This window comes from Microcaecilia unicolor, chromosome 4, assembly GCF_901765095.1.
Source record: "Microcaecilia unicolor chromosome 4, aMicUni1.1, whole genome shotgun sequence".
Lineage (NCBI taxonomy): Eukaryota > Metazoa > Chordata > Amphibia > Gymnophiona > Siphonopidae > Microcaecilia > Microcaecilia unicolor.
This window is the reverse complement of record NC_044034.1, coordinates 220,591,170-220,603,169: the sequence shown is the minus strand read 5'-3', so window position 1 is coordinate 220,603,169 and position 12,000 is coordinate 220,591,170. Positions and strand designations below refer to the sequence as shown.

General features: G+C 41.3%; 1 protein-coding gene across 4 annotated transcripts in view; it reads right to left on the bottom strand.

Annotated features, from left to right (window-relative positions):
* The window catches only part of CHID1 (chitinase domain containing 1), a 382,173-nt gene that overhangs the window by 353,076 nt on the left and 17,097 nt on the right, over positions 1-12,000 (bottom strand). For all 4 annotated transcript variants that reach the window (XM_030201249.1, XM_030201252.1, XM_030201250.1 and 1 more), the window contains exon 4: positions 1,422-1,554. In XM_030201249.1, the coding sequence (XP_030057109.1) occupies positions 1,422-1,554 (133 nt within the window). The remainder of the gene's footprint in view (positions 1-1,421; positions 1,555-12,000) is intronic.

Sequence of the window (12,000 nt, the reverse complement as noted above, 5' to 3'; positions counted from 1 at the left end):
CACTAAGGGAAACACTGTGACTTGCTAAGTGGCAGTAATATTTGTTTTAAACTTTCCTGCCGTTTGCTGTGCTTAGTGTTGAGGGGAGGAGTGAGGGACTGAAGAGGAAGCAGAGGGGACCAAAAAAAAACAGAGGTGCTGGGAGGACAGCTATTTGACACAGCTGCGGACAAAAAGGACTGAAGGGGCACCGAAGAATTTCTCTCCTCTCCCCTCCACCTACCCATAAATGAACATTCTTCCGGAGGTTATGGCTGGGGATGGAAAAAATAATGGCCTCACATTTAGAAGGATTAAGAAATAAATCACTCTTAAGCAGGAGGCAATGGCATTTAAACAGGAATTGAGACAGAGAGAGAGACAGAGAGAGAGAGAGACAGAGAGAGATGTGTATATTGTTTATTTAATTTAAGCATGTGTTTGGAAAGGAGGGAAAGGTCAGCAGGGGAGGGTGGGAGGCCACCCCAGGAGCAATCAACTGTTGTCCTAAGGACCCTCAAAGCGGTGGGGTCATAGGATTCCAGCACATTCTAGGGCAAGGGTTCTCAACACAATCCTTGGGACACACCAAGCTAGCTGAAGATGGTATGGAGAGGATCCAGAACAACCTAGGCCAAATGTTAGGGCTGGACTGAGAACCAATGAACTTTGGGACAGAGCAAGTCAGTCTGGTTTTCAAGATATCCACAGTGAATATGCATGAGATAGATTTGCATACAATGGATGAAATGCATGCAAATTTATCCCATCCATATGCAATGTGGGTATTCTGAATAAGATTCATGCTTTCCTTCAGTTGTGCAAAGGCATGACATTATGGTCTAGATATTGTAGGTTGGAAGTGGAGGTTTTGCAGGTAAGGTACTAAGCAATGAATGTTTGTATTATTTAGCAATTGCTCTCGCTGCTCATGCTGTCATACTGTGCCCAAGTGTGGAAACAGATCATAAGGACAATAACTTGCTCCATTGTGTGTGTGGTGTGTGGGGGGGGGGGGGGGGGGGGGGGGGGGGGGGGGGGGATGTGGACTAACTGCCTAACAACCACCTGCTGTACTGTCTTGCACCAAGTACAATGGGTATTCCAGGGCAGGATACTGCTTTGGAAGGGTGATGGCAACATTACATGTCATTACTACAATATAACTGACTTGGGGGTACAGCATGGTTGCATAGAAGGATTAGCCCTCTTTCAGAATGTTTGCCTACATGCTATCAGTTATAATATATAGACGGTGTATTACAAATGTTGAATATTGCTACCAGCTGCAGTATCCCTGCAAGTGTCAACAACAGCAGCATAAGAGTGCAACACCCACTCTGGGGTTAGCAGTTACAAAGAGTCAGTTTCACAGTACTTCTCTACAGTTATAAGTATATTATAAAGCAAAGAAAAATAAGTAAAAGGAGAAAGCTGGGTACCTTGGTCAGCATCGTGGAGTCCAGTGACCTGATACGCCTCCCTACCTCGTCTTTTCACTTGCAACCAGACCGGTGACAAGAGTGGGAATTTGTTTCCAAACGTTTTAGCAATGTCATAACCTTGGCTGTTCCACTGTCAGGAGAACAATAAAAACAAAGAAATATGACACTGGGTTATACACAAAGCTCCTGCTAACAAAAAGCTATTACTGGATAGTTTATTTGCCAACGACATGTAAGTCACTGCAATAAATGCTAGAATGGAGCAGTAACATTGTGTTCTAAAGACTGCTTTCTTTCAGGTTATTATGCTAATTTCAATTGCATACAGGCTGTACTTTCTTTCATAAGATTTACTGTCAGCAAAAATGGAAAAAAGTGCTGACAGACTATCATGAAGGAGGGAGGTCTGGGTAAGTTCACCATTGCTATACTAGGATACAACCTAGGTGGCCTCATTGTTCAGCAGAACTGCATTAGTGCAACAAAGGCTGGGATGCTTGGATATTCCATCTTGATTAGAGTAGCAATGAATGGTTCTGCTCAAAGTGTCTCATTTGACTGTCTGCAAATTGTAGCTCTCAGGTGTATCAGCTGTGATCAACACAGGAGGTGTTTTGACTACTTATTGAAAATTCAGAACAAAACAGACAAAACATAATACAAAGTAAATAGAAATGAGGTGCATGAGGGGAACTCATGATACATCATCAGGTCAATCTTTTAAGTTACATTTTGGATTTGCATGAATATCAGAACAACATACACCAGCAGTTAGAACATAAGAGCTCAGTTGGATTAGATTAATTGTTCATCAAGACCATCATCCTGCCTCCAACCAGTTCAAGTCACTTGGAAGTGCCCATCAGATCCCAAATAGGAAGCTCATTCATTTTACTCACTTCTGTCTTATTTGAGAGTGCATGTGTGTCTAAGATATATTGCAAAGAAACGGCTTATTCAAAAATCTCAGGAAGGTTATGTGGGACTAGATGGCTTGGGATTCCTGCTAGTAATGCCTAACTGTTGCTTCTTACCAGAAATAAGAGTCTCCCAATTTGTACCATCCAATTCAGTGCTTCTGGAAAAATCCCTGTATATCTGGGATCAGTCCCAACATCAGATGCAGATCCAGAAATCAGACAAGGCTGCCACCATCATACAGTGTGCATTTGAGTGGCTTGAACGTCTGTTATAATGTTGTAATGGTCAATTTATGGGGGCTATTTTCAGAAAACCCATGTCATGTAAGTTAATTATTTGGAAGTCATTGATTCTTTCTGATTCTATTTACCAAGTGTCTTTTTGATATATATTTTTTTTAAATCTCTATTGCCTTAAAGCTGATTGTTCACCATTGGAAAAATAATTGGTATTTGCATGTAAATTTAGGTGGCATTTGGTTTTATTTAAATATGAGAAAAATAATAGAAGAAAGGTGTCCTATTGTCCCAAAAAGGGTAAACAAATGAGATTTATTAGATTATAAGTCCAACGTTAATTGAGAGGATTTTTGGAAGATGTTTTGGAAATTGTTTCTGTCTGTTGTATTGTTTTGTTATTGTTTGTTTAGTGTTTTTTAAATTGCAATAAAAAAAAAAAAAAAAAAAAAAAAGATTTAAACAAAAATGAAAGAAAGAAAATAGAAAACCTATACAGTTGCAAATTTCACAGTTACTATGCATCTGGGACAATGTTCTCTTTAATTTTTCAAAAGGCATGTGTGCCCTACTATTAACCATGCAATTTTTGCAACTGACTGGTGGGAGGTAGGCATTTCCCCTATGAGCTGTTTCTACCGAGTCCCCGACAACTGGTCTAATGACAATTGGTCTAAAATACACAACAGCTAATGGGACAGTTGGTCTAAGAGACAATTGGCTAAACAATAGAGGAGACAGGATACTGAAGCAAAAATCAGTGTAATTTTAAAGAAAAACTACAGCAAGATACAGAAATTAAAGATTAGCACACAAACTTTCTGAAAAGTCAATTTTATAAACTTACATTTATGAGTAAAGAAAGTTAATATGAGAAAATTTAAAAGTATGAAAGTTTGTCAATGTTGTTCTAAAAGCACAGATTATGGACTATGCCTGGTAAAAAAAATTCCAAAATACTGTAGGAGGCTCGCTGTGCAAAAATGGACATACATGAGGCCATAAGTCAGTTGCAGCATTCAACTTCTGTCATCAGAACCAAAAGGAGCATATATTGAATACAGCTGAGTGAATATAGTGGGAATGGTTTTGAATATCCCATCCATAATCCAGTAGACTCTCGCTGAGCATGCAAACGCTGGCAACCACTATGAACAGCAGGACTTTCTCTGTACCAATATCTGAGTTCTTACATTACACAAGTATTGCCATACTGGGACAGACCAAAGGTCCATCAAGCCCAGCATCCTGTTTCCAACAGTGGCCAATCCAGGTCACAAATACCTGGCAAGATCCCAAAAAAGTACAAAATATTTTATGCTGCTTATCCCAGAAATAAGCAGTGGATTTCCCCCTAGTCCATTTTAATAATGGTCTATGGACTTTTCCTTTAGAAGCCGTCTAAACCTTTTTTAACCCCCACTAAGCTAATCGCCTTTACCACATTCTCTGGCAACAAATTCCAGAGTTTAATTACACATTGAAAGAAGAAAACTTTTCTCCAATTCGTTTTAAATTTACTAATTTGTAGCTTCATTGAATGCCCCCTAGTCCTAGTATTTTTGGAAAGAGTAAACAAGGAGAGTCTCCCCACCGAGAGTCTTTGTGTGTTCTGGAGAAAAAAACAAATCAGTTAAGGATGACAGTTCTAGATTACCTTATTTTCGGACTCGTTTGACAGTTTTTTTAAAGACGCTGTATTCAGCAGGTATGGCCATGCAGCAGGGTCCATCACTGCAAGTGTGGATTGAACAATTTGGGCAGGCTTGTCACTACTGTTTGCTGCAGCTTGTTTCATGGTGGCCTTCACATGGGCGACATCAGCAGCATGCATCAGATGTTCTCCAAACTTCTGTAGCTGATCCTGGCCGTTAATCATTATTGTAACTACTGATCCATTACAGTCTATCTTTGCATCTCCAGTAGTAAGCAGTTTCTCCAGTCATCTTTCTGACAGCTTATGTCGCAGGCACAGAAGATAGCCTTAGGCAACTAACTTCTCTTTCCCCTTTTCTGAATCTACCAAGTCGAAGAACTCTATTCCTTAAAATATCCACTGTAACAGTTGTGATTTAACTGAAATATTTTACCTCACACACCACTTTTTGCACTAACTGATCATCAACTGAAGTTCTGGATTTTATACTTGAAGCATAAACTTTTACAACAGTATCTACCTTTTACAGAATTGTAACATACAATTTCAGTTCACAGCTTTTATTTTCATCTCATTCACAAACAGGCCTACTTCAAAGATGCAGTCATCCTATATAATAAAATGCACCTCCAACATTCTGAAGCTGACTGCATGGCTGAGGCATTCCTGCTCTCTGTATCCAACTCCTGAATTGACATCACATACTTCCGGGTTCATCACAAGCAGAAGTGACCAACCACACGAGGTTTCTCTGCTTCAGAATGTTGGAGGTGCATTCTATTAAATAGGATTGGTCAGTTCCTTGAAGCACAGCCAGAACTCAGCATCCTGCACAGTAACGCTCAGACACCAGAGAGAGGGAGGGGGGAGGTATCTCTGTCACACACACACACACTCTCTCTCTCTCTCTCTCTCTCTCACACACTCTCTCACAGTCAATGTCTTTCTCTCTCTCACTTTCACACACTCTATGTCTCACACTGTATCACATTCACTCTCTATGTGTCACACAGTCACTCACACTCTCTTGGTCTCATACACTCAGTCTCACAGAGTCTGTGTCTCACACACTCTCTCTCTCTCTCACACTGTGTCACACATACGTACTGGCACACACTCTCATTCTCACACACTCACTCTCACAGACACTCGCACCCAGATTCATTCTCTCTCTCACACACACTCGCACATTCACTCTCTCTCTCACACACAGTCACTCTCATATACACTCTCTCAAACATACACACTCCGAGGAAAACCTTGCTAGCACCCGTTTCATTTGTGTCAGAAACGGGCCTTTTTTACTAGTATTTAATAATTGGCTTGTTAAACATATTTTTAGCAACTTAATACATTCATTCATGACTCAAGTCTTTACTCTTCCACATCAAATACTTGTGACTTTACACCTCTATTGCATTAAGTTAAATTTTTACCTACTGTACTACAACACCAAGTGGCATCCAGGGTCAATGCCTTGACTAGATTAAAGCATGTGGTGTATTCTCATTACTGACTTTAAAAAAGTGATCTACCACATGACAAATGTATGACTTCACATCTTTTATCTTATTTAATTTTTAGACCAATTGTCCATTAGACGAATTAACTTTTAGACAAATTGTACTTTAGATGAATAATATCCTTAGACCGTCATTAGACCAATTGTACCAAACCCGCTTCTATCACAGCAGCACCATGTAGTCCTACCTCTAGCCACTATCAAGGACCCAAGCTCTCTCTGTCTTTTCTCATCTTCTATTTCTTCCCCTCATTAACATACATTCACACCTGGTCACATCTTTCATCTCTCACTCCACTCTTCTCTCTCCTTCCATTTCATTGTCTTCTCTGCATCTCTGGAATTTCTTTGACTCTGCTTGTCTGCTCTCCCCCCAAAAATTGATCTCTTTAAATGAACCACTAATTAGCCTGAAATTACTGTCCAAATTCATAAATTCTGCCACATTTCTCCATCCTTTTATTCTTTCATCTCCACATTAGCCCTCATCCATATCATTCCTCCTTTTCCATTGTTACTTCTTGCCAACAACCCTCCATGTCTCTGGACCCCAGGGTTTGCTCTCCTGCTTTCTCCCCCCTTTTCCTGTGTCCACCCTCCTGCCACTCTTCCCCTTGTACTTAATTTTCAAAAAGGAAACCATGCAGGTGTTTTTCCTTTGAAAATTGCTTAAAGGCATAATTTACCTATACACTTTGCACCTAATTGTAATGTGGGATAAAATTTGCTGGGAACACCATACATAGAATTGAAAATCATATCTATGAGCATTGTTCTTAACCCATCATCTCCATACTGCCAGGAATGTCTCCCTCAGTCCAGCTATAGTATGTGTGTGTGGAGGCATTTATTTATTTATTTGCTGCATTTGTATCCCACATTTTCCCACCTAGTTGCAGGCTCAATGTGGCTTACATTATGCCGCAATGGTGATCACCATTAACGGAATGATAAATACAAAGAGGTGCTACAATCAAGTTACATGAAAATATTGCATGGATTAGATACGATAATAAACATCAAATTAATTGGGAGAAATAGGTAAATGATTCATAACAGGTGCATAAGAATAGAATAGCATGACATAAGAACTGCCATACTGGATCAGACCAAAAGTCCATCAAGTTCAGTATCCTGTTTCCAGCAGTGGTCAAACCCAGGTCACAAACACCTGGCAGGATACCAAAAAGCAGCGACTTTCCTTAAATCTACAGTAAGGTAAAATTTAGGATTATCTTTCCATTAGTCCCAACAGATCAATCCAATCAGTCCAGAACTTACTCTCAATAATCAACTCAGATATTTATAATGCTTATCAAAAAAATCACTGTGGAGGTCTCTCTCTCCACTGTTTTTTTTTTTTGATAAGCATTATGAATATCCAAGTTGATTACTGGAAACAAAATCTTGCGATTTATATTACGCGTGCTAATATTTCCATTAGCACACAGCTGTTTCTTAAATTATCTTGGAAGCACTTACCACCACCTATTTTGTAGGTGCAAAGGGCTTCTACATTATCCAATTAGCACATTGTAGTATAGATGTGCTAACTGGTTAGAGCAGAATACCCATTCTCAGCCCCTGACATGCCCCCTCAAAAAAAATTAAAATAAATTTGGCATGTGGTTAAGCATGAGAACATCCGAAAACTAATGCAGAACGGAACACATTAGCGCTTCCCGCGTTAGGCTCTTTTTTTTCACTATGTTAGCACCTAACACAGCTTAGTAAAAGGACCCATCCATAAGCGACAAAAAAAAAAAACCCACCAGAACAACTATCACCTAACAAGGTTAGACAGGACACCATTAGCTCGGCTCAAACTTAAAAATGAAACACTTCTTATCTACCTCAAGTATCAGAGAAATGTAAAAGTCTTGTGCAGCAGTGTTTATTTATTTATTTGACATTTATATCCCACATTACCCCAAGCAAACTCCTTTGCTGGAGGCGATGTTGTTCTTTCTGCTCTAGCCACCCAGAGGTAGAGAGCACAAAGTGTTCAGGGAGTGAGTAAGCATGGGTGAAAACAGATTTGAGTTTCCAGAAAGTTTCTCTAAAGAGGAGAAAAAGGGTATGTGTGTGTGTGCGCCATTTCCAACCGGCCATTATTATGTTTCGGTCCCATGGCTGTTAGCATGGCCTCCATAAACAATCTTTGCAATTGGTGGCATGTGATTGCATTACACTGATAAGCCAATCCATGGAAGTACTTCTCCTGTGAGTCAAAGGACAACATCCCTGAAATCCTCATGACAACTGGAATATCATGTTTTTGTTATCTGGTGGTTTTGCTCAGAAAATGGCTCTCTAAAGGCACGTCTGAAACTGGATTAAACCAGTCCATGGCAAAAAATAAACATAGGAGCACAGTGTCTCTGTTCACCTTTGTCCCATAAACCAAGGCTGCAGCAGTGAAATCACAATCCAAAATACATCTTGGTTGAATAAGTTTTATTCTGTGCCACACACAGGAATTCTGGGGCTACTTTTGCCCCAAAGGAGACTGAAGCCCCAAAAGAATTTTATTTTCTGGCAGCAATATCCAAACAATAGTGTTTATAAAAAGAATGATAAGAAGACCAAGTTGCTGATCTACAGATGCTCTGCAAGGGACACCACTTGTGACTCTGTCCAAGAAGTAGCAACACCTCTGGTAGAGTGAGCCTGGATATCCAATGGTGGATATTGTTTACCTATCTGGATGTAGGCCAATGAAATTGAATCTTCCAGCCAATACTTTGGAAGCTGGCAAAACATTTTAGACCAGAAACAAAAGGAGAGAAAAGTGATCAGACCATCTGAACTCATTAGTAACTTCCAGATATCTAAGAAGCATTCTATGTACATCCAGCAACCTTATGGAGTCGTAGCACCTCTTGTAATCCTCATGCCAAAATAAAGCAAAGTTACTCACCTGTAGCAGATGTTCTCCAAGGACAGCAGGACACAGATTACCACAAATGGGTTGCGCCATCAACAAAACCCCAACATGCATGCTGCCCAGCATTCTATTTCTTCCAGAAGCTTTTGGCAGGCCCAACCACGCATGCACATGTGTCTTCCTTCCTGCCTACCTTACTCATGAGAGACCTACGATTGGATAGAAACATTTGGTGGGAGGGATGTGGTAATCTGTGACCTTCTGTCCTCAGAGAACACCTGCTACATGAGAGTACTTGCTTTCATCAAGGACAAACAGGACATCAGATTACCACAGATGGGAATCCCTAGTTAGCAGGCTCACCAAAAACAACAAACAGAAAACAGACAAAAGGGACTCGCAATAGTAAGGCCAACCAGAACCATTAACACTGAACAACAACAACAAAAAAAAAAGTTCCTGTTGTGAAGGTGTCGCCTGGAACAGAATAAAAATGGGCCTAGGAGGGTGAAGTTAGATTCTAAACTCCAAACAAATTCTGCAGAACTATTTGACCAAACCGGCCATTGCGTTTGGAGTTTTGCTCAAGGCAGTAGTGAAATGTGAATGTGTGGAATGAAGACCACGTTGCAGCTTTACAAATCTCCTTGATGGAGGCTGACCTCATGGGCTACTGATGCAGCCATGGCTCTGACATTATGAGCTGTGACATAATCCTCCCAAATCAGCCCAGCCTGGACAAAAGTGAAGGAAATGAAGTATGCTAACCAACTGGATAAAGTGATTTTACTGATGGCTGCCTTCATCCTGTTTGGGTCAAAAGAAACAAAAATCTGGGTGGACTGTCTATGGGCTTTAGTCCACTCCAAATAGAAGACTAAGGCTTGCTTGCAGTTGAAGGTGTGCAGTGTGCTTTCACCAGAATGGGCAGGAGGTTTGGGGGAAAATGTTGGAAAGACAACTGATTGCTTAATATCAAACTCTGACACACTATCACAGGGAGGAACTTTGGAGAACTATTCTGTTATGACGAAACTTTGTGTAAGGTGGATCTGTTACTAGGGCCTGAAGCTCACTGACCCTGCGAGCTGAAGTGACTGCCACCAAACTACTACTTATTTCTAAAGTGCTACTAGACATAAGCAGCGCTGTACACTTGAACATGAAGAGACAGTCCCTGCTCGACAGAGCTTACAATCTAATTAGGACAAACAGGACAAACAAGAGATAACAAGATCTTCCAGGTGAGATACTGCAGATGGCAAGAGTCAAGTGGCTGAAAAGGTGCTTTCATCAGGTGGGTGAAAACAATGTTGAGGTCTCATGACACTGTCAGAGGCTTTATGGGAACTTTGTCAAAAGCAAATCTCACATAAAGCAAACAACTACAGGCTGTATGGAGATGAGGGAGGGGAGGAGTACAATCTGGAGAACACAGAGAGGCTCCTGATGGGGAAAGTACCTGTATTCCAGATGTCCCAGGTGTAACCAAGTGCCTGTCCATAGGTTCAATTGCATTTGGTGTAGAAGTTTATGATTTGGCCTTACAGTTCCCCATTAGGTATATCAAAGGAAATTAATAAAGTAACAACAACTTCAGCGCCCCTCAAAAGTCCTCAGTGCTCCAATGAGCTCAAAAGGGGCCAGGTGTGCCCCTTTGGGCACGCCCCTGCAGCCGCACACCTATGGCCAATTGCCACAGGGGCACCAGCTCCTTATGGGGCACAAATCCCCTGATGACATCAGAAAGAGGTGCCCCCTGCAATGCCTGCTGAAAATGCACTGTGGCTGCACACCGGGAGAATCACCAACCCTCGCTCAGCAGACATAACACAAGAGGATGGTTCCACCAAGCTTCCAGGCGAGAGGTAAACTGCCACCCTCCTTCTAGCTTTCACTATCACCTTTACTACTTGTTTGGCCACCTTAAGATCATCACATACAATCACACCCAAGCCCCACTCCTCTTTCATGCATAAAAGTTCTTCACCCCCTAAACTGTACCAACCCTTTGGGTTTTGCAGCCCAAATAATGCCCTTTATTTTTTAGCATTAAATCTTAGCTGCCAAATTCCAGACCATTCTTCAAGCTTTGCTAGGGGAAGGGACAAATTTTGGTGATAAAGTCTATCAAAGCCTTTTCTCTCTTTCACCCACCTGCCAATTCTTATTCTAGCATCAGTCATTACCTATACTGACTACTGTGATGCTCTTTTGAAGAGTCTGCCCTCTTCTATTCTCAAGCATCTCCAATTTATCACTCTTCAGCCATAAAGCTGTTGTGTCTGCCGCTTTGACCATGTCTTGCCTCTCCTTCTTTCACAACAGTGGCTTCCTGTCACTGCTCACCTTAAATTCAAGATCCTTACCCTAACTGACTGTGCTCTGGTTTGCCAACAGTCCCCTTATTTAGCCTGCTTGTTGCTTTCTTATGTCCCTTCACACTCACTTCCTTCTTGGTTCTTCTCCCTCCCTCGTATCTTCACTTGAATATTTCTCATGATTCTTCTGTTCATAATTCTCTTCTCTTATTCATCCACTTCACCAAGTGTTCCCTGGAATTTTAAAAGGACATTAAGACTTGGTCTGAACCTTTCATTAGCCTGTCTACTGGTATGGGTAATTAATGCATCCTGTTCCCCTGCTCTCCTCTTCCCACCTCTGTCCTTTCAGTTTCTTCTACAATGTAATTTCTCTTCTTCTGGTGTGACTTTGTGAAACACCTTTCTGTACTTTTAGCCCAATGGGCAGCATGGTAAAATTTTAAATAAATAAAATAAATACAGAAGGGGAGATCCAAGATGGTGGTAGACACACCTTACTGAGCACATCGTGTTCTTCTTGCCTCTAGATTATGCTGCAATGAAGGACGCAGCGAAGAGTGTACCCTCCCACCTCTTTGCCACCAGTTTCCTCTAGTCCTATGGAGTGACATTTAGTTCACTCACCCACCTTGGCACCCACTAGTATGGCAGTCTGGCTCAGTCAACACCACTGCTAGGAGACTGTGTCTTCTTTCGAGTCAGACATTTTGATAAGCCCTCATATTCAGCAACCTATTTAACGGATGTGGTTTGACAGCTTGGAGTCCCCTAGAGCACCCCCCAGAAGGAAGTGAATGTGATGGGAGCTGAGGGAGGCACTAGCAAGAGTGCTGCCAGAGATCTTTTTCAACTGTTTTGTTTCGGACTGGAATGGAAGAACGCAGACACTACTCCTCTTCCTTCAGTGTCTCAAGCAGCTCCTGCAGTTGGTGGATCAATCTTTTCCTCGATGTCAGCTGCTTTTTCTTTAGAGACTGCCCATTTTCTCACTGGAAACACTTTGGAACTCTGTTTAATCTTTGATAAATG